Source organism: Giraffa tippelskirchi, chromosome 10, assembly GCF_054371585.1.
Source record: "Giraffa tippelskirchi isolate mGirTip1 chromosome 10, T2T-mGirTip1v1.2.pri, whole genome shotgun sequence".
NCBI classification, from domain to species: Eukaryota; Metazoa; Chordata; class Mammalia; order Artiodactyla; family Giraffidae; genus Giraffa; species Giraffa tippelskirchi.
The window spans coordinates 46435626-46462654 of record NC_137284.1 but is presented as its reverse complement, the minus strand read 5'-3'; the positions used below and the strand labels follow the sequence as shown (position 1 = coordinate 46462654).

The 27029-nt window shown below is 43.7% G+C and overlaps 1 protein-coding gene and 1 pseudogene across 2 annotated transcripts in view; one reads left to right on the top strand and one right to left on the bottom strand.

Moving 5' to 3' along the window:
- HEPHL1 (hephaestin like 1) overlaps positions 1-26807 on the bottom strand; it is a 101379-nt gene extending 74572 nt beyond the window's left edge. Inside the window, exon 1 of one of the 2 annotated variants that reach the window (XM_081537702.1) lies at positions 26633-26807. Coding sequence is in view for 1 of the 2 variants with exons in the window: in XM_081537701.1 (XP_081393827.1) it covers positions 15126-15295 (170 nt within the window). In the remaining variant the exon portion in view is untranslated. Of the gene's footprint in view, positions 1-15125; positions 15296-26632 lie in introns of those variants that run through there. The other variant, XM_081537701.1, reaches the window with a different exon arrangement.
- Positions 8085-8182, top strand: LOC145524904 (U6 spliceosomal RNA; annotated as a pseudogene).
- Positions 26808-27029: the final 222 nt, after the last annotated feature.

Below are 27029 nucleotides of genomic sequence, written 5' to 3'. Positions count from 1 at the left end.
TCTGGGTCCTATTCAAGCGGATAACTTTTATATTTTGGCTGCACACTGAGAGACTTTCAGGATCTTAGTTCTCCAAGCAGGGATTGAGCTCAGGCCAAAACAGTAAAAGGGCCAAGTCCTAAATACTGGACTATGAGGAATCTCCCTAGAATTTCTTGGTAGATGGATCCATAGCAGGTCTGATAGTCTCTGTATTAGCTGCCGCTGCTGCTAAGTCGCTTCAGTTGTGTCCAACTCTGTGTGACTCCATTAGCTACCATTAGCTAATTTCTGTTAACCTCATTAAGATTAGCACTTCATTAAACACTACTTTTCCAGTAGTCATGTATGGATGTGAGAGTTGGACTATAAAGAAAGCTGAGCACCGAAGAATTGATGCTTTTGAACTGTGGTGTTGGAGAAGACTCTTGAGAGTCCCTTGGACTGCAAGGAGATCCAACCAGTCAATCCTGAAGGAAATCAGTCCTGAATATTCATTGGAAGGACTGATGCTGAAGCTGAAACTCCAATACTTTGGCCACCTGATGCGAAGAGCTGACTCATTTGAAAAGACTCTGATGCTGGGAAAGATTGAAGGCAGGAAGAGAAGGGGATGACAGAGGATGAGATGTTTGGATGGCATCACAGGCTCAATGGACATGAATTTGAGCAAACTCTGGGAGTTGGTGATGGACAGGGAGGCCTGGTGTGCTGCAGTCCATGGAGTTGCAAAGAGTCAGACACAACTGAGCGACTGAACTGAACTGAACTGAAACACTATAGGCCAAAAGGTTAAATAACAGGTATTTTCAAGGCTTCATCTCAGATACAAGCTCCCAAGCAGTCTCTTTGACAAAGATCCCAGCAATCTCTAGTGTGAATAGTAATTTTGCCCACCCTGCAGACTTTTCAGGATGATAGAACCAGAGATATATGCGCTCCACACTTCAGCACTCAACCTTTCCTTCAAATAAGAGTTGAACAAATGTTTTAGCAAATATCAGTTGAAAGAGCCCCATATTGTTAATCTGCCCAGAGCATCAGATTACTAGCCTGCCCAGGCACCCTCATGTGCCAACTTGCCCTGCCCTTGTGGTAGAGTCACTATGGAGGGAGGTTCCTATGACAAAGGAGGAAGCCATGGGTTCAGGACCCCCAAAGAAGAGCCGCAGGTGAGCCCAACCTGAGGAGGCCAGCACTCTAGAAATCACAGGGCCAGTCCTCCCAGGGGAAGCAAAGCTCTCTCTTGCCCAGATGCCAGCTTCAGCTTCCAATCCAGATAGTGGAGCCAATGAGACAGGAATCCTGACAAAAGGACTGGAGAATTATAACAATGATTTTCATATCAAAAGCCTTGACATATCAAAATTTCTTCAGCTGCTGACTGGGTAAATAAATTATGGCACAGTCATACCACTTGGTTTCCCAGGTGGTCAGTGGTAAAGAATCAGTCTGCAATGCAGGAGACACAGCTTCGATCCCTGGGTCGGGAAAATCCCCTGGAGGAAGAAACAGCAACCCACTCCAGTATTCTTGCCTGGGAAATCCCATGGACAGAGCCTAGCAGGCTGCAGTCCAAGGGGCTGTAAAGAGTCAGATATGATTTAGCGACTGAGTATACACACTCACATACCACTTAGCCATACAAAAGAATTAGATGTTTCTACAGGTAGCAGGATGGTGTGATTATCAAATACTAAATGGTAAAGGCAAATTTCAGCATGTAAAGTATGTAAAGTATGCCATTTGTGTATTTTTAAAACAGTGTATATACACACATACACAAAGAAAACATTTGAAAAGTGGCCAGGGAAACCATAAAGTATAGCTTCTGGGACTTTAGACTGTGGCCACAGACAGGAGCAAGAAGGGAAGAGAAGTTTACTTTTTTACATTTAATTCTATGTATTTCCTTTTATTTCTCCATGCTACTTTTTAAAATTAAGATGTGACTCATACATATAATGGAATATTACTAAACCATGAAAATGAACAAAATCAAGCCATTTGCAGAGATGTGGATGGATCTAGAGACTGTCATACAGAGTGAAGCAAATCAGAAAGACAAAAACAAATATTGTATATTAACACACATATGTGGAATCTAGAAAAATTGTACAGATGAACCTATTTGCAAAGCAGAAATACAGACACAGAAGTAGAGAGCAAACATGCACATCAAGGAGGGAATGGGATGGTGGGATGAATTGGGAAACTGGGATTGACACATTTATATTACTATGTATAAAACAGATAACTAATGAGAACTTCCTCTGTAGAACGGGGAACTCTACTCAATCCTCTATGGTGACCTAAAGGGAAGAAAATCTAAAAAGGGAGGGTATATGTATACGTATAGCTGATTTACTTTGCTGTACAGCAGAAACTAACAAGACATTATAAAGCTACTATACTCCAACAAAAAATTTTAGAGAGTTTTCTTTTACTCAACCTCTTCCCTACCGTGGGAGTGTTTTACTCTGTACAACTGTATTTACTTTCATAATAAAAACAAGCCCACATTTTATTTTGACAAGAGAGTGCAGCCTGTTTGGCTGCACTGAGGGGTCAAACTTTCCTCCTGTGTGACTTCTACCTCTGAAAACCCAGCTGATACCACGAAGTGTGCTGTGAGGACAAGCTCTCCTTCCCTGCAGGGAAGACTTGGCATCCTGACCTGGGAGCACACACCTGCTCAGCCTCTGGACTGACAAGTCTACGTCCACTCTCTCAGCCTCAGGACTGAGGCCTTGGGAACACTTGGATCTGTGCACACTTGGTCTTCATCCCCCAGTGAGCCCAGCTGGAGGTGTTCACCTCTTCTGGTCCATAGGGCAGAAGCCTACATTTCCCTGTGCAAGGGAATGGGATCAAAAGTCTGGATGCCTGACAGTGGGGCTCTATTATAGAGGCTCTTGTGTTTCCCAGCCTCACTTGCAGGTTGGATGGTCATGTGACATAGTTCTAGCCAAAGAGATGTGAACACATATCACTCCTTGGTGTGTCTCTGAACTCAGCTGGTAGAGACCCTTTCTGTCCTTTGATCTCCCATTATCCATGCCTAAAATGAAGACATGATCACTGGATCTTTGGCAGCCTTCCTGAGAGACTGAAGAAGAAGGTCACACCCTAGGGATGGTCAAGTGGAAAGCCAAAAGAACCTGGGACACTGAAGATTGCCAACCTCTGGATCTCTTTTGTGTAAGTCAATAAATAGACTTAAGCCAGTGTTTTGGGGGCTTCTGTTGACTAGCAGCTGAGTATAAATCCTAACTGAGGAGGCTGCTCAGAAGGAGAAGGAGGAGGAAGGGCAGAGAGAAAACTGAGTCATCCTCACTAACTGGTCCCGGAGCAGGCGGAGTTGCCTGGCTTTACATTGGTCACCAAGTAAGCCAACGCTTGAGCAAGGGTTAGATTAAGAATTTCTGGTGTCCTCTCTAAGCTCAGCTTGATGGGTAAAGAGTTATAGTGAAGTTATTCATAGGAGCTTGCAGGCTCTGCAGGGAAAGACACACCTCTGCCCCTCCTCACTTCTCTGCTCTGGGTTCGCAGTGTGTGCATACATGCACACGTACATATACCCATGTGCAAATGTCTGCTGAGCAAGAGTTTCTCACTGTGAGTTGTCTGCAGAGCCACCCAAACAGAAGGTGAGGATATCTGAGGGAGGGGAAGCGCATATACTGCATATTTCAGCAGTGAGTTATCTATTGACTTGTTTTGCACATTGCTGGATGGATACCTTGTGAAATGAAGTATTTCCTGCCATATCAGTAAACAAGGATGTCACAGCCCTCAGGAATTTCAGCCTTTCTAATGTAAATTTCTGAGACCTGGAAGAACAATGTCATCTCTCCACAGCCATTAGCCATTTCCCCGGTAAGTGCTGAGCAGCTGGGGTGGAAGGGGGGAACGTGAGAAAGCGGCCAAGTCTGCCACTCCCTGCAGTGAGCAGCGATTCAAGGATGCAGAGCAGGTCGCTTGTCCCAGACAGGTGAGATGCAAATGAAAGGAATGATTTCAGTGATCCCAGATGCCTGCATCTTCTGATACATAAAAAGAGTGCTAAATTCCTTAGTTTGAGATATCTGGTTTTCCTTAAATAACAATAATCTTTTGATATGCAAATTACCTGCACCTTGCTGCAAACTTCTATATAGTCTGACTCCTCGCCCATCCACCTCCTTGGAAACAGTTCTCTCAGGGTCACTTGAGATGCAATATCCTAGGTTTAAAGTCCGAACAATCCCCACTGAATAAACATAACTAGCAACTTTTAGATTGCGTATATTTTTTTCAGTTGACAACCTAAACAGCCAGTGATCACTCCGAGGTCTGTATAGTAAAAGCTATGGTCTTTTCCAGTAGTCATGTACGGATGTGAGAGTTGGACCGTAAAGAAGGCTGAGTGTCAAAGATTTGATGCTTTTGAACTGTGGTACTGGAGAAGACTCTTGAGAGTCCCTTGGACAGCAAGTAGATCCAACCAGTCAATCCTAAAGGAAATCAGTCGTGAATATTCATTGGAAGGACTGATGCTGAAGCTCCAATAATTTGGCCACCTGATGCGAACAGCCAACTCAATGGAAAAGACCATGATGCTGGGAAAGACTGAGGGCAGGAAGAGAAGGGGGCGACAGAGGATGGGATGGCTGGATGGCATCATCAACTCAATGGACATGAATTTGAGCAAACTCTGGAAGACAGTGAAGGACAAGGAAGCCTGGTGTGCTAGTCCGTGGAGTCACAAAGAGTCTGACACAACTGAACAACTGAACAACAATAACAATAGTGCTTAAAATAAAACCACAGTAGCTATTTGAAACCATAGAAGCTATTTAAATCCATAGGATCTATCGAAAATGGAAAAAGGGGTGGAGACAAGAGACAGTCTTTTCAGTGTCTATGCAACAAACCACCCCAAAGAATACATCTTGCATTTGTGACAGTAGGACAGAAGCTCCAGCTCCTAGGCGCTCTAGAAGATGCAAATCTGGCCCAAGCAACAAAGCAACTGGGTGACTTCAAGGAGCCATCCATAGGAAGCAGCCTCCAGTTTAGCTTGAGTGCACTCATTAGAATGCCCACGTCGATGTGTTGTATATTATATTTACAGTGCAGTCGCAGGATAATCCCACTGTGAGCAACTGAGTAATCACCAACCTTGAAATTCATCCCCAATCTACATTTTAACATTGTGACTCAAGCTGGGGAGGTGTCTATTTCCTGCTGTGAAGGAATCCAGTGGAGTGGGAAGTTTCAGACTAGCTACTGCTTTAAAGACAAGATGCTCACAATGCCAAGGCCAAGGGCAATACCATGAAGGGAGACACCTCCCAGAGGCAGGCTAGATCAACCATTGTCAGAATGACCCTGCCTGTGGGACCATCTAACCAGTACAGAGGTGGGCTGCCAGGTTAAATTCCAAGGACTTTGTAGCTCACAGGGGCTGTGCAGCTCACCAGTATCACCACTGCCCCACAACCTGGATCTTTTAGTGGAAATTTTTCCTTATCCATTCAACCATCAAGCAGTTGTTGAACCTGTACTATAAATGAGACTTTAAACTGGAGCCAAGATGTATAATTATCAGCCCTTGTATTCAAGATATGTCCCACCTGGTTATGAAGACAAAACAGATGCTTTGGCAAATATATAGCAACAAAAAGTTTTCTATATTAAGGGACAACTAATCATATAGTGGGCTTTCCCAATGGCTCAGTGGGTAAAGAATTCGCATGCAATGCAAGAGACATGGGTTCAATCCCTGGGTTGAGAAGATTTCCTGGAGCAGGAAATGGCAACCCACTCCAGTATTCTTGCCTGAAAAATCCCATGGACAGAGGAGCCTGGTCCACGGCTACAGTCCAAAGATCGCAGAGAGTAGGACATGACTGAGCCACTAAGCATGTATGCAACCATATAGAGCCCAGATGTCTGAGTGAGTGTTGGGGGAATATGGGATAAGCGAAGAGGAGCTAAGGAGCCTCTTGATGAAAGTGAAAGAGGAGAGTGAAAAGCTGGCTTAAAACTCAACATTCAAAAAACTGAGATCATGGCATCCGGTCCCATCACTTTATGGTAAATAGATGAGGAAACAATGGAAATAGTGACAGATTTTATTTTCTTGGGCTCCAAAATCACTGCAGATGGTGATTGCAACCATGAAATGAAAAAACACTTGCCCCTTGAAAGAAAAGCTGTGACAAACCTAGACAGCATATTAAAAAGCAGAGACATTACTTTGTTGATAAAGGTCCGTCTAGTAAAATTTATGGTTTTTCCAGTAGTTATGTACAGATGTGAGAGTTGGACTATAAAGAAAGCTGAGTGCTGAAGAATTGATGCTTTTGAACTGTGGTGTTGGAGAAGACTCTTGGAAGTCCCTTGGACTGCAAGGAGATCCGAGCAGTCCATCCTAAAGGAAATCAGTCCTGAATATTCATTGGAAGGACTGATGCTAAACCTGAAGCTCCAATACTTTGGCCACCTGATGCAAAGAACTAACTCATTGGAAAATACCCTGATTCTGGGAAAGATTGAAGGCTGGAGGAGAAGGGGATGACAGAGGATGAGATAGTTGGATGGCATCACTGACTGGATGGACATGAGTTTGAGCAAGCTCTGGGAGTTGGTGATGGACAGGGAGGCCTGGTGTGCTGCAGTCCATAGGGTCACAAAGAGTCAGACACAACTAAGCAGCTGAACTGAACTGCAGATGAGGATGAGCGGCAAAGTAACATCAGTGGAGGGTGTGGTCAGAGCAAACATGTGAGATCATACAGTCACAGTAAGGATAAGTGGTGTTGTCTGAGCTTGAGATAGGACACAGTTCACCAAGGAGAAAACGCTCTCACCAGGACTAGACTGGGATGAGTGCTACTTGGCAAAAGAAGGGTGAAGATGGTGGTTTCAAGTTGCACTTCAGAGGCAGCCACACCCTTCCTAATTAGATGAATAGTTGTTGAACTATTAATTCAAGGGGGAACTCACCCTGGTTCCTCCAACATCACTTAAGTCTTGAGTTCCCCCTTCTCCCACTTCATTTCCACAGAAGCTCCCCAGGTGCCAAATCCACACGGTAAAGGGAAAGTAGAAGGAGCCTGAATCCCAATGCCCCACTTGACAACTGTGAGATCTTGGGGGAAGTTCCTTGACTTCTCTGAAGCCCAGTCTCCTTGGCTGTAAACGACTGAGCATGGCAGCACCAACACGAGGGGTGAGTGAGATGTGGAGCCTCATGCATGGCGTCTGGGAGAGCGAGCACTTAGTCAGTGGGAGTCAGGGGAGCTGCCATCGCTTCAGGCAAAGCTCTAATTAGAAAAGAGGAAAATGTGGGACTTCCCTGAAAGTCCAGTGGTTGAGACTTCACCTTCCAAAGCCTGGGGTGTGGGTTTGATTCCTGGCTGGGGAGCTAGGATCCCACATGCCTCCCACATGCCAAAAAACCAAAACATAAAACAGATGCAATATTGTAACAAATTCATAGAGACTTTAAAAATGGTCCACCTCAAAGGAAAGAGGAAAATGTGACCATCTGAGGTATCTCTGGCACAGATATCCTGCTCTCCAGAGAGCCCCTCGAGGCACGTGAGCAATATGATAACAAACATTTCCTGAGTGCTAACCTAATGCCAGGCACCACGCCTGAGCACTGGCAAATCTCCTGATACCCCCTGTGATAGCTGATGATGACTCTCAAAGATAAGTCCACATCCTAATCCCTTTCTTTGGAGAAAGAGTCCTTGCAGGTGTAATTAAGGATTATGAGATGAAGAGATGGTCCTAGATAATCCAATCCTTGCAGTCTAAGGGACTCTCAAGAATCTTCGCCAGCACCACAATTCAAAAGCATCAGTTCTTTGGTGCTCAGCTTTCTTTATGGTCCAACTCTCACATACATATATGACTACTGGAAACCATAGCTTTGACTAGTTAGACCTTTGTTGGTAAAGTGATGTCTCTGCTTTTTAGGTTTGTCTAGGTTTGTCATAGCTTTATTTCCAAGAAGCAAGCATCTTGGTTGCTCCAAAAATGTTCTCTCTTTTTTTTTTTTTTTAATTAATTTTTTTTTTTTTAAAATATGGAACGCTTCACGAATTTGCGTGTCAGCACATATACTAAAATTGGAATGATACAGAGAAGATTAGCATGGCCCCTGCGCAAGGATGACACGCAAAAATGTTCTCTTAAGAAGGAGATTAGACACACACAGGGAGGAAGATATGAAGATGGAGGCAGAGATTGGAGTGATGCAACCACAAACCAAGGATTATTAGCAGCCCCCAGAAGCTGAGGCAACGGGTGGATGTTCTCCCTCAGCACCTCCAGAGGAATTGCGGAGGAAGTCCTGCCAACAGCTTCATTTCAGACTTCCTGCCTCCAGAACAGGGTGAGAACAGACTTCTGTTGTTTTAAACCACCTAGTTTGTGGTAATTTGTCACAATATCTACAGGAAATGAATATATCCCTTTCCCATGCAAGTGCTGTCATTATCACCATATCACTGATGAGAAAATTAAGGAAAAGAGAAAAAAAAGACTCAACTGGGACTCCCCTGGTGGTACAGTGAATAAGAGTCCACCTGTGAATGCAGGGGACACAGGTTTGATTCCTGGTTCTGAAAGATTCCACATGTGGCAGAGCAGCTAAGCCAGTGCGTCATGACTACTTAAGCCTGTGTAGCTATGGCCCACCAGCCACAACAAGAGAAGTCACCGCAATGAGATGCACACTTACTTTAACAAAGAATAACCCCTGCTCAAAGAAAGTAGAGAAAGCTCACACAGCAATGAAGACTCAACGTGACAAAAAATAACTTTTTTCAAAAAGACTCAGTTACTTGCTGAGTAAACAGAGCAAGAATTCTAGGCCTCTCAGTTAATGCCAGAGCCCCACACTTAACCAGCAGGCCAGGCTACTCTGGCAGCTTGTTAAATTTCTTTCATAAGAGTATCAAACCCTCATTTATTTAAGCCACTCTAGTCTTATCTTTACTGGCAGCCAAATCAACCACTAATTGATATAGAAAATAACAGCAACCCCAAGAGATTCACAAGGCATCAGGACAAACACATAATTTTTTTCCTGCTGACAAGATAGAAGCCGAGATTTGAAAGTGATCGTCTGTCTAAAACAAGTACTAATGAGGTGATATCTTTCTCTTTATTTCAAAATTTACCAAAGCCTTTCTCTTCCCCACCTGCTTCCCTTCATTGGCTCTTCTTACAGATAAACATACAGGAACGTCTTCATTCCCATCATCGGGCCTGCTCATAGGCGATGCTCAAAACCCCTTGCCATCAACTGGGCTGCCATGGTGATGATGGAGGTGTAAACTCCCTTCACAAACCCTAAGTGGAGTTTGAGCAGTGATCAATTTCACTTGTGTCCAAGAATGATTCTGCCTATGAGTTCAGTTCAGTCACTCAGTTGTGTCCAACTCTTTGCGACCCCATGAACCACAGCACACCAGGCCTCCCTGTCCATCACCAACTCCCAGAGTCCATCCAAACCCATGTCCATCGAGTTGATGATGCCATCCAACCATCTCATCCTCTGTTGTCCCCTTCTCCTCCTGCCCTCAATCTTTCCCAGCATCAGGGTCTTTTCAAATGAGTCAGCTCTTCACATCTGGTGGCCACAGTATTGGAGTTTCAGCTTCAACATCAGTCCTTCCAATGAACACTCAGGACTGATCTCCTTTAGGATGGACTGGTTGGATCTCCTTGCAGTCCAAGGGACTCTCAAGAGTCTTCTACAACACCACAGTTCAAAAGCATCAATTCTTCTGTGCTCAGCTTTCTTTATGGTCCAACTCTCACATCCATACATGACCACTGGAAAAACCATAGCCTTGACTAGACGGGCCTTTGTTGGCAAAGTAATGTCTCTGCTTTTTAATACACTGTCTAAGTTGGTTATAACTTTCCTTCCAATGAGTAAAGCATCTTTTAATTTCATGGCTGCAATCACCATCTGCAGTGATTTTGGAGCCCATGAGTTAGCACCCATGAAAACCCCTATATTTCACTGGGAAGAAAAAAAGCCTGCCTGTGTGTTAGTGGCCTAAGGAAAACTTGGTGAGAATTGTAGCTTAAGTGAGGTGATCCTCTCTGGCTCCATTAAAGACCAGGCTTCACCACGGAAGCACAGTCACACCTTCATTAAGCATTTTATGAGCAGCAAGGAGTGAATCAAATGCTAATATCATCCCCAGGCAAATTAAAGGAGCCGTGTGTCCTCATACGCCCACTGGGGAAGAGGAGGAATACATTCATTGGGAGAAAAATTTTTTAAATATACTATGACTCCTAAATCTTATACTTTCTAGGAAACATTAGTGCTTATAGTCTCAATTATATTTTTGACCCCTATGATCAAGCAAAGGTACCAACTTGGGAAGTTAAATTGCACCATCTGACTGCTATCATATCTTGATGAAAGAATTTTGATTTATTTCCTATCTCATCCCTGTGAATCAGGATTTATTAGGCTCTTGGCCTTGCATAATTTTGGTTTCCAAGCTTTTTTATATCACTGAAACTTTGGCATTCACCTTCCTTTCCCCCTAATTTTTGCCCATTTCCCATATTTAAGCACAAAGCAACCAGAACAACTAAAGTGACAGTTCTTACTGTAAGGATCCCAAGTGACTGGCCTTGCTTAGTTCTCCATGGGTCATTGTCACTGACATAGCTCTGTGTAGGGCTGGGGAGTTTATTATACATACTCTGGACCTTCTTCTCCACCATCCTCCTCCTCCAGCTAAGGAGGTAACTGTGGTACACCAAACCCCTAAAGAGCAAAGCAGAGAGGGGTACATGCTGTGTCCAAGGCCAGATAAAGTCGCCAAGCTGCATGAGGGGTTGGGAAGGAATTTAATCAGAATAAGGCAGGACTCTGGGGAAGAAAATACTTTGTCGATAAAGAATTGTAGATCATTATTAAAGAGCAGGGGGGAAATCAATGGGTAAATAAAAGTATAGAATATTTTAAAAATCGTTATATATCCCCACTCTCAGGATTTTCCCAACTCTTAACTTTTCATTAATTTATTTTTTTAATTGAAGGATAATTGCTTTACAGAATTTTGTAGTTTTCTGTCAAACCTCAACTTCTCCAAATCTTGATTTCTAGGGTGAACATCTGTAAAGCATCTTTCTCCTTGCATTGCAAAAAACTTTCTCCAACCAGCAAGTCAGATAAGATATTTTTCATTTAGTTTTGAAAATTATTTCTGATGCCGGGGAATTATACTTCTCAAGTGACTTCAAGGATTATATTTCTGGGCCTCTCAGGTGGTGCTAGTGGTAAAGAACCTGCTTCCCAATGCGGGAGATGTAAGGGACATGGGTTCAACCCCTAGATCGAAAAGATCCCCTGGAGGAGGACATGGCAACCCACTTCAGTATTCTTGCCTGGAGAATCCCCACAGACAGAGGAGCCTGGTAGGTTACAGTCCAGTTCAGTTCAGTCGCTCAGTCATGTCTGACTCTTTGCGACCCCATGAATTGCAGCACACCAGGCCTCCCTAGTCCATAGGGTCACAAAGAGTCAGATATGACTGAAGTGACTTAGCACACACAAGCATGTTATACAAAGTAAGGAAACTGATGTTCACAGAGATTATGCCACATGTTCAAGGTTACACAGCAGATTGGGGACAAAGCAAGGACTAGAAGTCAGGCCTCTTGATTTCTGTTCTAGGCTCTTTCCACTCATGATGAAATACTAGGTTCCCAGCTGTCATGGATTTCTAAAACTGGGCATTTTCCAGGTGTGAATATCTAAGCAGCAGAGTGTCCTCAGAAATGCTGTCTACTCATCCTGCAGAAGCTTAGTGAGAGGCATGGTCACATCACCCAAGATGACCCCTTGCTCCAGGGAAAGGCGTCATAACTCAGAGTGCACAGAGTGAACTCCATATTCTGTGACGTCTTCATGGGTGTCACCTGTGGCACCATGACACTTGTGAATCATAGCCCCTGAGACATGTGTCCTGTGGTCTTCAAGCAAGAGTCGGCAGCCAACCACAGCTGTGCCTTCTTAGAAACTTGCCCTGAACAAGCTACATGAGTGGCATGATTGCTTCCTGGCATGATTACTGCTAAAATTCAGCACATGTCACAGCCTCATCCAGGCTCCTCTTTCAAGTCAGGAGTCTGCCCTGCATAAACACTGCCCCTCGACACCCCAGAAGGAAACATGTGGGAACCTTGGCATTCCAGGTATGATGTCTAGCATGTCAGCTGCTCCTAAAGGGCAGGAATCCTCCTGCAGGGAGCCACAGCATTTGTTAAACAACCTCACTCTAATCTGATGCCAAACTGTGTTTTAGTCATGCCTGCTCTCTTTTTTTCTTTTTCACCGTAACTATTTTTGTACATTTTATTGTAGTTTCTTCAAAGCCCCATCTTCTGGGTGAAATGATCAACAGAAAGCCCCTAACTTCTTCCTGCACCCAGCCTTGTGGAAATGGCATCTTCGTATTTGATTATTTAAAGTACGTTGAGTCTTTAAACAGACTCACAGACATAGAAAACAAAGTTATGGTTACCTAAAGGGAAGTGGGTGGGGGGATAAACTGGGAGCTTTGGATTGACATATACACACTACTACATTCAAAACAGATATCCAACAAGGTCTTACCGTGTAGCACAGGGAATTCAGTATTCTGTAATAACCCAAATGGAAAAGAATTTGAAAAAGAATAGATATATGTGAAACTGAATCAGTGCTGTAAACTGACACTAACGCAACATTGTAAATCAACTGTAGTCCCAGATAAAAGAACATTTTAAAAATAGATAAAGTACTTTGGGTGTTTGAATAAACCCAGGTGACTGGTTTGGTCACTGACACCAGTGATCATTTTCAACGTTTTTCTGAAAAACGTGACTAGTGAGACTAAACCTGCCTTGGTAAAGAATTGGGTCTCTCTAGAAAGTTATTACTGGAATTCCCACTTCCCTCAAAGTTGAGTTTAATTCAATGGGAAAGGATCACCTTTGCCAAGAAAAAGTTTCGCAGTGAAAAAATATTAGCTTGGAAGCCAAAGGAATGTGAGCTTGGTGATGCATTTTACACTGTAAACTCTGGCATGTGCTTAACCTTGGAGCCTCAGTTCCTTGTTTGTAGAGTGGGAATTATAACAGCTGTACCCAGTAATGAATTGAAAGTCGCTGATGGAATCCCTGGGTCAGAATCAATGCTACCAAACAGTGATAATGACTCGCATTTTAGGAGAAAGAATTCTGTGCCTATGGAAAGGCAGTCTAGTATCCCATTGAGCTTAAAGTCCATGCTCAGTGCCCTCAACACACATGTTTTGAATAGTTTCCCATCCAATAGCAGCTCACAATGATCATTTTTTTCTATTGAGCCCTTTTTGAGAATAACCAAGCTCTACTTTTAAGGAAGACTGCTGGGAGTTAGGGTAGCCTTACAATCTCAGCTCCATTTGTCACAGTACAAACTACCACGTGGCATCAACAGTCTGCAGATGTGAAATACAAAGAAGTCAAGAGCCTTCTCTGGAAATAGCCCCCTGGACATGAAATTTCCTGGTACAAAGCTCAAGAAAAAATCTTTCTCGGTAGCCTGGCATGAGCATCATCCTTTTTGAATAAACAAAACATGACTATGCCCCTTTTGTGTTGTTAGAAAGCCTGGAAGCCATGGGTCCAAGCCAACTGGATCTTTGGTCTTCCTCCAGGGCAGGAAGACCTGACTCTTATGGATTTGACAGACCCCATGAATCTTAGCAGCTAGAAGATTATAAACCTGGATGTTGAATGCGCTGGGCACTGCCTATCAGGAAAGAGAGAACAGAACTTCCCTGGTGGTCCAGTGGTTAGGCCTCTCAGCTTCCAAGGCAGGGGCCCAAGGTTCGAACCCTGTTCAGGGAACTAAGATCCCACACACTGCAACGGAGAACACGAGCGGCAACTACTGAGCCTCTGCTCTCTGGAGCCCATGTGCAACAACTAGAGAAGCCCGAACACCTCAATGAAGACCAAGCACAACCTAAATAAATAAATGGGTTTTTTTTTTTTTAAAAAAAAAAAAAAAGGAAAGGAACAAGTATCCCAATATACAACTATTTGCCAAAATATCTCCAAAGATGTTCTAGGAGCTGCGATGTTGAAAATATGCATGATGACACTTGTGGAATCAGAAGGTGATTTCAGAGGGAGCTCAAGGGAATAAATTAAAGATTTAAGACACAGCACCCTGGGAGGATGAAGGGGAGCAAGGGCTGTTTTGTGCAAAAATGAAAAAGTCAGGGACAGAGAATGTTGAGGCACCATCTCACCCAGCTATGTCCTGGGCTCTGAGGATAAATACTGCCCTCAGACCGAATGGATTGGGGCTAGAACAAATTTCTCACCAGCAAAATAAAGCCATTGTTAAGTGGGCTCAAGGAAACTCTTAAAATACCAGCCAAATCTACTACAACTGCCCCCCTGTTTTAAACACTGCAAACCAAAACCAAGGTGTAACAACCTACAGCATATTTATCTCTAATGATTATGTTTCATTCCAAAAATTAAAACTAAGAAAACACGGTATATTTTAACAGTGAAGAATTCTTGAAAATTCTCAAATTTTTATCCCAAAGTTTATCTTGTTTTTGACAAAGTGAGTCCAGAGTCCCTGGAAATTCTTAGTGGTATCTAGGGAAAATTGCCCATAAAAAAAAATAGGTCATTATTCAGAACACCTGGTTTTGTATATGACTCTTTACAGACAAAGTGAACAGATAGAACTAAGACTATCTCTCCCAAATTACACACTCATCCATGCAAGCACTCTCTAAGCAAACACAAAGCCTTCCTGTTGATTTAGATCAGCTCACACTCATTATATGGGCTCAGTGGCTCAGTGATAAAGAACCCATCTGCCAATGCAGAAGACAGGGGTTTGATTCCTGGGTAGGGAAGATTCCCTGGAGAAGGAAATGGAAACCCACTCCAGTATTCTTGCCTAGAAAATCCCATGGACAGAGGAGCCTGGTAAACTACAGTCCATGGAGTAACAAAGAGTTGAACACCACTGAGTAACTAAACAACAACAACATCATCCATTGTAGAGGCCCAAGGAATATAAACTTGGAGTCTCTGAGGACTCCAATTTCACTCACTTGTCTTCTGCGAAACTTTTCCCAGTAATAATGTTCTTCCCTTGGGGTACATAGTTCCAGTATTCTTCCACAATCCCAATGTGGTATGTTCTGGTAACTGCGCCAACCAGCCCAGACACACCCAGGAATGTAAGAAGAAGGATGCTGTCAGCCTGCCGCTTCCAAGGCATTTGTGGATGTAACTCAGGCCAGCAGCCTGCACAGGGACCAACCCTGCCTGTCCCTCCCCCTCACTTGGAGCCAGTTATAAATAAGGAATGGACAAGGCCCAGCTCCTCCTCCTCAGGGAGTTTGGGGTTGGGACAGAGGCTGACAACTTGTGTAAGCAGAGCAGCTCGATGGGGCAGTGGCTATGCTGACAAAACTTTTGCCAGCTGTCCAGGAAACACATAAATGGCTTATTTGCTTACTGTACAAACCAAACAGGTTTGGTTCTGTAAGTTTTGGTGCTCTGCTGTGACATTGGTCTTTTATCTTTGCCAAGAATTTGCAACCCCATGGATTGTGTGTAGCTAGTTAGGCTTCACTGTCCCTGGGATTCTCCAGGCAAGAATACTGGAGTGGGTTGCCATCTCCTCCTCCAGGAAGAATGTCAGTGCAACAAGTTAAGCTGAGAGGTTCCTCCTGCTTCCTCTTTTTTTCTCTACACCTACTTAAAGGAATATATTAAGATTGGAAAACTAGGCTGGTCTGCATGGAGCACCAGGAAACAATCCTGAGCACCAAAGAAGACTTCATTTCTGTCCCACAGGCAGAGGGAGTGATGTAATCGCCGCCCCCCCACCCCCTCCCCCGCCATCTCCAACTTGTTTTACAAGGCTACATGAAACAATCAACTCACATCATAAAGTTTATAACAACATTGTAAAACCTCACTAATTCTCCATTTGCCCATGCACCGTCTCCCTCAGGTTCTCTCAAATCCCATCAACAAAAACGAGGCACTCAAACCCCCTGTTCAGTCAAAATTTTACAGTCCATCATCCCAAAGGGCAGAGAGCTGCCTTTCTCAGGATGAATAAAAATCATAAGGGAGAAGAAGGAGAGTGGCCATTCACCTCTTTACTCGGATCTGTGACCTAGAATGTCCGGGTTGAAAGAGACCTCATCCAACCCTGGAAGACAGCCAGTCTGATTCCCTTGCAGAGTTGCTTTTGAGACCACAGCCGTGGAGGGAAGGAGATGCCCTCCTGGCTGGGCTTTGAGGTTAAACAGACTTGTGTCTGAATCCAGTCCCACCATTTACTAATGGAGTAGCACTGAATAATAACTGGATCTCTCTGAGTCTGGGTTTGTAAAATGGGGATGGAGGGACTGTTCAGAAAATTTAAAGGATGACATAAGAGCAAATGAACTTAGGCTTGATAACTTTTTAGATATAACACCAAAGACACAAGCCATGAAAGAAATAATGGATAAGCTGAACTTCAAAAATAAATGTCTGCTCTGTGAAAGACACTGTCAAAAGAACGAGAAGAAAAGCCACAGACTGAGAGAAAATACTTGCAAAAGACATGTCAGATAAAGAACTTTTATCCAAAAATATAACTCTTGCTAAGTCACTTGCTGGAGATCCCCTGGAGGACAGCATGGCAACCCACTCCAGTATTCTCTCCTGGAGAATTCCACGGACAGAGAAGCCTGGCGGGCTACAGCCCATGAGGTCACAAAGAGTAGGACATGACTGAGCATGCGTGGACATTTGGACTTATCCCAGACCAAATAGCTTTTCGTTTACACCACAAAGAAGCACACAGGCTTAGTATGGTATCAAAAACATCATTAGAACATATGCCACACGATTCTTTTAGACAGGAGAAGGAGATGCATAAATAACATCGATCAAAAACACACAAGTTAACTTTTCTGTCCAGGATACCGCCTGAGGCAGGCACCACCTAGCTTCTGACTCAAAACGAAGCCCACAGAGAGGACCCAACGCACGGGAGGTGCTGGAGCTGATGAGATCAGAGTGCGCAATCTATTTGAAGCAGAGAACATGGTTACTGAGGGGCACAAGGGCCCGGGAAAGAGTTTACTAAAAGCAATGAAATAAAGTTCTGAAAAGTTCTCTGACATTCTTCCTTACTCTCAGACAATAAAGTTGCTACTCAACAAGCACCTGAATTACATAAGCTCTCAGGAGTACAAAAGTGTGTGAGTGGATGCTGTGTTCCTATGACATTCATCTCTGAAAACCCATTGCTAAATACAAGGTGTTGGGGCTTCCCTGATGGTCTAGTGAATAAGAATCCACCATACAGTGCAGGGGATACCTTTCGTTCCTGGTCTGGGAACCAAGATCCCACATGCCACGGAGTAGCTAAGCCCACAGGCCACAACTACCAAGCCCAAGTGCTCTGGAGTCCAGGCACCACAGCGAGAGTCCATGAGAGGCAACAAGGATCTTGGATGACACAGCAAAGACCCTGTGTGCCACAAGTAAGATCTGACGCAGCCAAATAAATAAATAAGTATTCAAATAACAAGTAAATAAATAAATAAATACAAGGTGTCAAGGACAATGTCAAGAATTTGATTAGGAACTCTGTAAGTAACCAGGTGAACAAATACTTTCAATTCCATTCGACACTATTCAGACATACATAAAGCAGAGAAATGTAAGATTTATAAAGCACCCACTATGTGAGATGGACAATCCAGATATTCACTCCATGATTTCTTCAATATGCTCAGGTTTAAGATATGATAAATCTCGATGTCAGGCATCAGTAGAAGAGAAACATATTTTTGAATCAAATCATATTTCTCTGAAACATAGTATGGAATATTTAGACAATAAAACTTTTAGTGTGAGAAGCCAATTCAGATAAATAATATTCCTGCTAGCCTTAGCTGAGGTGTCATTTTAAATAAAAAATAAACTATGAATACCATATTGGCTGTCTTGTTCTTTAGCCTTTATGCATGTTTTAAGAGAAATATTAAATACTTCTTAAGAGATTTTTGATATACCAAACTCTGACCAAAAACTCTCACCAGTCCAGGCCTCTAACTGCCCTGCCACAGTAGACCCTGGCTCTTCAACCTCCTTGGGGGGGTTTCTTGATGTGACCTCTTTATTGATATTTCTCACTCAGGGCCTTAGGGCTTCCTGGCTGCTCTCACAGAGGCCAGGGTGACCTTCCTGTACACAGATGGGATCAGGTCTCTCCACCACTTAAGACTTTTTGGAAGGCTCCTATGGCTTTTAGGGTACGGGCTGATGGCCTTGACTTGACTTTCAAGGCTGGCCCTGATCTGGCTCCTACGGGCGAGAGCCCTCTCCTCAACATTTAGCCCAGGCTCTGATCATCATCATCGCCACCATGGCAACCAATGTGCCCTTCATCTGCGCTGCCTTCATCACTTTGTAGATGCCTTTGCCATAACACTTATCACCCTCACACAGCACAGTAATCATCAGTTTGTTAGTCAGCCCTCCCACACAAACACCCATCAGAGACTTCTTCTGGGCAGAGACTAAACTTTAATAATCCCTGTGTTCCCAGTGTTTGATGTTAAATGGTGAATCAACACATGCATAAATGAATGAACGAATAAATAAATATGTTAGATGCTACCAGTATGTACCAAGGGCATGTTGTATAGTGGTTTCTATGCAAAATTCTTTACATACATTATCTCATTTAATTATAACAACATTCTTATCAGGTGTGCATCATTTTATCTGCTTTACAGATGAGGAAACCAGAGTTTAGAGGGGTTCTGGAACTTTCTCAATTCCTACAGTGGTAAGCAGAAGAGTTCTGTGAGACTCCAGTGTCAGCATTTCTACCTGGTCCACTTAGACCAAGGAGTCATGTCCAACTCCTTGCGACAACATGGACTGCAGCACGCCAGGCCTCCCTGTCCATCACCAACACCTGGAGCTTACTCAAACTCATATCCATCCAGTCAGTGATGCCATCCAACCATCTCAGCCTCTGTCATCCCCTTCTCCTCCTGCCCTCAATCTTTCCCAGCATCCGGGTCTTTTCCAATGAGTCTGTTCTTTGCATAAGGTGGCCAAAGTATTGGAGCTTCAGCTTCAGCATCAGTCCTTCCAATGAATATTCAAGACTGATCTCCTTTAGGATGGACTGGTTGGATCTCCTTGCAGTCTAAGGGACTCTCAAGAGTCTTCTCCAACACCACAATTCAAAAACATCAATTCTTCGGTGCTCAGCTTTCTTTATAGTCCAACTCTCACATCCATACATGACTACTGGAGAAACCATAGCTTTGACTAGATGGACCTTTGTTGGCAAAGTAATGTCTCTGCTTTTAAATATGCTATCTAGGTTGGCCATAACCTTCCTTCCAAGGAGTAAACATCTTTTAATTTCATGGCTGCAGTCACCATCTGCAGTGATTTTGGAGCCCAAAAAGATAAAGTCTCTCACTATTTCCATTGTTCCCCCATCTATTTGCCATGAAGTGATGGGACTGGATGCCATGATCTTAGTTTTTTGAATGTTGAGTTTTAAGGCAACTTTTTCACTCTCCTCTTTCATTTTCATCAAGAGGCTCTTTAGTTCTTCTTCACTTTCTGCCATAAAGGTGGTGTCATCTGCATGTCTGAGGTTATTGATATTTCTCCTGCCAATCTTGATTCCAGCTTGTGCTTCATCCAGCCCGGCATTTCACATGATGTACTCTGCATATAAGTTAAATAAGCAGGGTGACAATATACAGCCTTGACGTACTCCTTTCCTGATTTGGAACCAGTCTGCTTTTCCATGTCCAGTTCTAACTGTTGCTCCTTGACCTGCATGCAGATTTCTCGGGAGGCAGGTAAGGTGGTCTGGTATTCCCATCTCTTTAGGAATTTTTCAGTTTGTTGTGATTCACACAGTCAAAGTCTTTGGCGTAGTCAATAAAGCAGAAGTAGGTGTTTTTCTGGAACTCTCTTGCTTTTTCGATGATCCAATGGATGTTGGCACCTTGATCTCTGGTTCCTCTGCCTTTTCTAAAACCAGCTTGAACATCTGGAAGTTCACGGTTCACGTATTGCTGAAGCCTGGATTGGAGAATTTTGAGCATTACTTTACTAGCGTGTGAGATGAGTGCAATTGTGCGGTAGGCTGAGCATTCTTTGGCATTGCCTTTCTTTGGGATTGGAATGAAAACTGACCTTTTCCAGTCCTGTGGCCACTGTTGAGTTTTCCAAATTTGCTGGCATGTTGAGTGCAGCGCTTTCACAGCATCATCTTTCAGGATTTGAAATAGCTCATCTGGAATTCCATCACCTCCATTAGCTTTGTTTGTTGTGATGCTTCCTAAGGCCCACTTGACTTCGCATTCCAGGATGCTGGCTTTAGGTGAGTGATCATACCATCATGATTATCTGGGTCATGAAGATCTTTTTTGTATAGTTCTTTCGTGTATTCTTGCCACCTTTTCTTAATATCTTCTGCTTTTGTTAGGTCCATACTGTTTCTGTCCTTTATTGTGTCCATCTTTGAATGAAATGTTCCCTTGGTATCTCTTATTTTCTTGAATATATCTCTAGTCTTTCCCATTCTATTGTTTTCCTCTATTTCTTTGCATTGATCATGGAGAAAGCTTTCTTATCTCTCCTTGCTATTCTTTGGATCTCTGCATTCAAATGGGTATATCTTTCCTTTTCTCCTTTGCCTTTAGCTTCTCTTCTTTCCTCAGCTATTTTTAAGGCCTCCTCAGACAACCATTTTACCTTTTTTGCATTTCTTTTTCTGACAGTCAGAGAAAGCCCTAATTATTATGGAACACCCAAGCATGCCATTCTACTTAATTCTTCCTTTTAATGTTTTGACCCTCCACCCATCCCACCTCTCAGTAAATTCCTTCTTGTCCCCCTAAACCCTCCTAGGCTCTTCCGCTGGGAAGCCTGCCTTGGTTCCTCTGTCACACCCACCACACAGCTTTCCTCCCATATGTCCTTCCTTTGTGCTTCCGGACTTTGCACACATGCTTATCCTTATTTATATGGTTATTTGCTTATGTGGCAGCCTCCCTTACTAGGCTCTAAACTCCTTGAGAACAGTGTCTGACCAGCCCTCAACACCTTCTTCCCACTCTGCCTGAAGTATACTAAGACTTAGTAAAAGAATCCACCACTCAGGGCCGGCTTCAACCTCCACCTGACACCTCTGTGGCCCCCATCTCCTCACTCTTATTCTCCTATGTCTCTCTTCTGCCCATCATTTTGTGGACCATCCACTCACCTGGGATGGGATTTTGTCCTCCCCTCTCCCCTCCCTGGGCTTCCCTGGTAGCTCATATGGTAAAGAATCCACCTGCAATGCAGGAGACCCCAGTTCAATTCCTAGCCAGGGGAACTTCCCCTGGCTACCCACTCCAGTATTTTGGGGCTTCCCTGGTGGCTCAGATGGTAAAGAATCCTCCTACAATGCGGGAGACCTGGGTTTGATACTTGGGTTGGGAAGATCCCCTGGAGGAGGGCATGGCAACCCACTCCAGTATTCTTGCCTGGAGAATCCCATGGACAAAGGAGCCTGGCAGGCTACAGTCCATGGGGGTTGCAAAGAGTCAGACACAACTGAGAAACTATGAACAGCAAGCACACAGAACTGAAGAAAAACCAGGATTAATGACTGTAGTGTTTATAATACACCAGGCAAGGTACAAACTGCTTTGCATACATCATCTCATACTCCTTGCCACCATAATACTCTTTGAGGTAGAAATTTTTGTCCTTGTATTTCAGGTGGGAAAACTAATGCTTGGAAAGATTAATGGTTTGTCCATGGTCACACAGCTAGAAAATAGTCCAGAGCCAGGATTCAAATACATGTCTATCTGATACAGAAGCCTATAATCCAGACCAGCACACTCAATCAATATTAGTGGAACTGGAGGTCAGTTCAGGAGACCATTTCAAGGAAGAAAACACTAGCAATATACAAGAAATTTCTCCAAACATGAACATGATCTAAGATTTTTAAAGAAACGGAATGTAGAATGCACATGGACAAACACTCCACCAAATGCAAGCCCAGTGATGAAATCATTCGAGTCACTATTTGAAAATATTTGCTGAGCACCTATTTTGTTAACTGAGAATGAGACATGCATGGTCCTTGCCCTCAAAGAGCTTATGTTCTAGTGAGAGAAACAGACTGTCAATACAAAACAACTTTTAAAGTATAACTAAATACCGTGATGAGTTTAGTGAGGTTCAAGTTAAACCCAACGTGAATGGCGTGGGGAGAACATCAGGGCTGCACCAGGTGTTTGAGGTGTTTGGGGAGATGTTCCGGCAGCGTGCTCTGAAGCATGCTGACATTTTATAGAGTGGGATAAAATATGTGGAAATCCCATCCATAACCACCTCCCCACCGCCATCAGAGAGAAAGAAACAGAGAGGGAGGAAGAGAAGAGGGAAGGAAGAAATGTAGGAAGGAAAGAAAGAAGGGAGGAAGGGAGGGAGGAGGGAAAAGTACAAGGTCTGACCTAAGAGGCAAGTTGGTTGAGTTCTGGGAGGAAAGTTAATGATGGGCCACATCCCTACCCAGTGGGAACTTCCACTTTCAGGCATCTGTGGTCCCTCTGCTGGGAAAGTGCCTGATGATGCCTCAGAGCCCACATGCCTGAGGCAAACCTTGGTGCCAGACACTCCAGCAAGTTGGCCTTCAATCACAGATATAGTGAAAAGAAAAGCAAACACTCTCTCCTCAAAGTTCTTTGTTTTTCCCTCCTTACACACAAACCAACACAGCTGAGGGTGTGATTCGAATCCCTAATGCGCCTTTGAGGTATGGATTTTGAGGGGTTCAAGCAGGACTGCCCCCTTGGGGTGTGTGGCAGCATCAGGAGGAGGGCAATCTAAATATAATAGTAGTATTAGCCCCTTTCTGGACGGAGGAGCCTGGTAGGCTGCAGTCCACGGGATTGCTAAGAGTCGAACACAACTGAGCGACTTCACTTTCACTTTTCACTTTCGTGCATTGGAGAAGGAAATGGCAACCCACTCCAGTGTTCTTGCCTTGAGAATCCCAGGGACGGGGGAGCCTGGTGGGCTGCCGTCTATGGGGTCGCACAGAGTCGGACACGACTGAAGCGACTTAGCAGCAGCAGCAGCAGCAGAAGCTGCCCCTTTCTGATGGCCAGCCTTACACAATCCCACAAAACAAGCGTGCCTGCCAACAGCAGCGATTTGCCCACCAGGCCACCCTCCTAGAATTGAACTGACTACAGGGCCCTGGGACAACCACATAGACACAAGGTCTAGAGCCCTAGAGGCAACTGGTCAACCCCATGCACACCCTGAAGGATTGGAGAGTGCTGTGAAGAGGGAAAAAAGGACCAGAGACCAAGGTCCATGTAGGTTTCTGTCTGGGCCCAAGGCACCCTGTCCCAATGCCACTGCCCATCCAGATATTCCTGGACACCAGAAGGGAATCTTCTTTAAGAAAGGCACTCCAAAATGAAGGACCTCCTCAGGACCAGGGCTCAGAGGAGGGTCCCACTGCTCAAGTCTAAGGACAGTACTGGGTTTAGCTCTCCTCCCAGCTCCACTGTGTGTGTGTGTGTGTGTGTGTGTGTGTGTGTGTGTGTGTGTGTGTGTGTGTAGGGAGGGGAACAATCTGGCCTCTGTGGGTTCAACAAAGGGTTTTCCCATACCATCTCTTTGGTGACTCTTCTACACCGTTTAGGGTAACACTCTGTTTCTCATTAAAAGAGAAAAACCAAAGCAAAGAGCTGGAAAGCCCCCAGAGACCCATCCACTGCCTCTTTCCATGACTAAAGGCTCAGGCATTCGTTTACTCCTCCGTAGGGCAGGGATTATCCTTCACAACCATTGTCACAGCCTAACTATGTCCTGCTGTTCTCCATGCTCAAACCTCACAGTCAGCTGTGTTGTCACTTGAATATGTGATGGGTGGGTAGTCAAAACTTCTCCTAAACCCAGTCACTAAATGCTTCTGAGATTCTCCATGTGCTTGCAGCTTAGAAGCAAAGAAGGCAATAGTCTAACAATCTGGGTTGATTCCATTGCAATAGAACTTTCAGGATTCTGTTATGAACCTTGAATTTTTTTGTGTGTATACAAAACATTCTCAAAATAGGTGGGTATTCCTGAGTCTTGCAGCTTGGTTTATAATGATCTTGCATTGGTTGAACTTGTGAAGAAAATTTCATTTCCTTTCATCATTAGTGTCCAGAGAAGAAGTCTTAGAGGCAGAGAGAGTTCTGCTGTCTGAGGCCCCCGTGTTTTAGAGTGATGTCTGTGTGAAAGTATTTGGCAAATCAGGGGACCATATAGGTTTGGCTGGAAGGTCAGTCCAGACTCTAGATCCCCCCACTTCTCAGGAGATGGAAGGCTCCACTCCCTTCTCCCACTCTTCTGTGGTTCTTCCAGTAATGGCTCAGTGGAACTGTCCTCAGTTCAACCTCAGTGACCTGGGCTATGAAATGCAGAGGAGCAGGGTGGGCACTCAGGAAGGAGTTTGCCAACTTCCTAACCTGTTTTCTGGGAAAATAACAAACTGCTCTTCTCAACACTTCTTAAAAATCCTATCTGAGGAGCGAAGCTCTTCAGGAAGCCCTGTTATATGGCATCAAAGATGCTGGTTAACTATAGCAAATTTCTGGGTCTGGGTGGCTGTAGGAAGTAAATTCCTGTTAGAAAGGAGGAACTGGCTCCAGGTGGGGCTTGCCTTCGCTGAGACCTTCTTGAGACATAGATTCCCTGGAAAAAATGCTTCTGACCATCAAAGCGCCTGTAGAGTGATTCTGTAGAAAAAGTCTTTATAGGCAGCACTTCAGCTCCCAGGTTTGGGCACATAGACACATGTGGTAGATTCTGGGGCACAGCCAAGGCTCCCCATTCTGGCTTGATGGCTGTTGCCCAGATTCCACAATCAGAGCATCCTGGTTTTGACTTGAGGTAAACCATGTAAAAATGGAAATACCTCATGATAGTAGTCTCACTGATTGAAGTTTTCTTCAATGAATGAGATAACTACATCCTTTCTCATGAATAGGTTTAGATTGGGAGGAGGAAGAGAAGAAGCACCACAAGGTACCTGTCTTCCAGAAGATGTTTAATAAGGCTCTGCGACAAGTCAAAAAGAATGTAAGTGACTTTCTGGCTCAGCAGTCCCAATTCAAGGCATTTCTCCAAAGAAGACATACTGATGGCCAAAAAGCACATGAAGAGATGTTCAACATCACTAGTTATCAGAGAAATGCAAATCAAAACTACAAGGAGGTATTACCTCATACTGGTCAGAATGGTCACCATCAAGGAATATACAAATAATAAATGCTGGAAGGGCGCCCCCCTACACTGTTGGTGGGAATGTAAATTGGTGCAGCAACTGTGGAGAACAGTATGGATGTTCCTTAAAAAAAAACTAGGCATATACCCAGAGAAAAACATAATTCAAAAAGATACGTACACCCCAATGTTCATTGCAGCACTATTTATAATAGCCAGGACATGAAAGCAACTTAAATGTCCATCAACAAAGGAATGGATAAAGAATATGTGGTACATATATACAATGGAATATTAGTCAGTCATTGAAAAGAATGAAATCATGTCATTTGCAGAAACACGAATGAACCTAGAGATTGTCATACTGAGTCAGACATAGTCAGACAAAGACAGACATCATATGATATCACTTATATGTGGAATCCAAAAAAAAACTAGAGTATAAATGAACTTATTTACAAAACAGAGTCACAAACATGGAAAACAAATTGTGGTTACCAAGGGATAACAAGGGGGGGGGAATTGGGAGGCTGAGACTGACATATACACATATTTTTTATATAGTGGTGTGTTGACAAGAACCTACTGTATAGCACAAGGAACTCTACTCAATACTCTGTAACAGCCTACATGGGAAAAGAATCTTTAAAAAAGAGTGGATATATGTATATGTATAACTGATACCCTTTGCTGTACACATGAAACTAACACAACTTTGTAAATCAACTATACGCCAATAAAAAAAGCCCCAATTCACAGTCCACAGGGCAAACCCAAACTGTGTTGCTGGTCTAGAGTGACATCTAATACAAGATCTGAACTTTCTGTCTTTTGAGTGGGATATGAACTCCCCAGTCCATCACAGAGCCCACCACCCTCACCAGCCTGCATCTACTTCTGTTCAAGACAGCTGCCCTAAAGCTGTGTGTGTTTTTGACCCTTGAATTCTAGTCCAGTTTTTTGTTTTTGTTTTGTTTTTTAATTAGTTTATTTATCTATTTTTTAACTTTACAATATTGTATTTGTTTTGCCATACATTGACATGAATCCACTTTGGGTGTACATGTTTTCCCCTTCCAGAACCCTGCTCCCACCTCCCTCTCCATCCCTAGTCCAGTTTTTTACTCAATGCAAAAACCCTTCAACAACATCATACATTCTTTGCTCTTTCATTTTTCATATATTCCTTAAAAAATATGTACTGAGTAGCTAGTATAGGTTGACTTTTAATACACAGAATTTTGGAGCATGAAGAGCCCTTGGAGATACTCTCGCTTACCACTTCACGGGTAATACAAGTGAGGTGCAGGTGGCTGCATGACATGTGGCACCACCAAGCTTCTCTGTGGTTGTGGCTGTTTCTCTTGAGACTTCCAGGGACTTCTCTAACACCCAGTTACGCTATGACCACACATTTCCCAATGCCTAGCTCAGTGATTCTCAAAGTGAAGCCCAGGGATCTCTGGGGTCCCCATGACCCTTTCATGGCAGCTATGAGGTCAAAGCTGTCTTCATAATGGTACAAAACTATTATTTGCTTTTGTCACCTTCACTCTCGTGAATGTATGTTGAAGTTTTCCAGAGGTACAAATAGCTAGGACATGGAAGCACCTAGATGTCCGTTGGCAGATGAATGGATGAGAAAGTTGTGGTACATATACACAATGGAATATTAC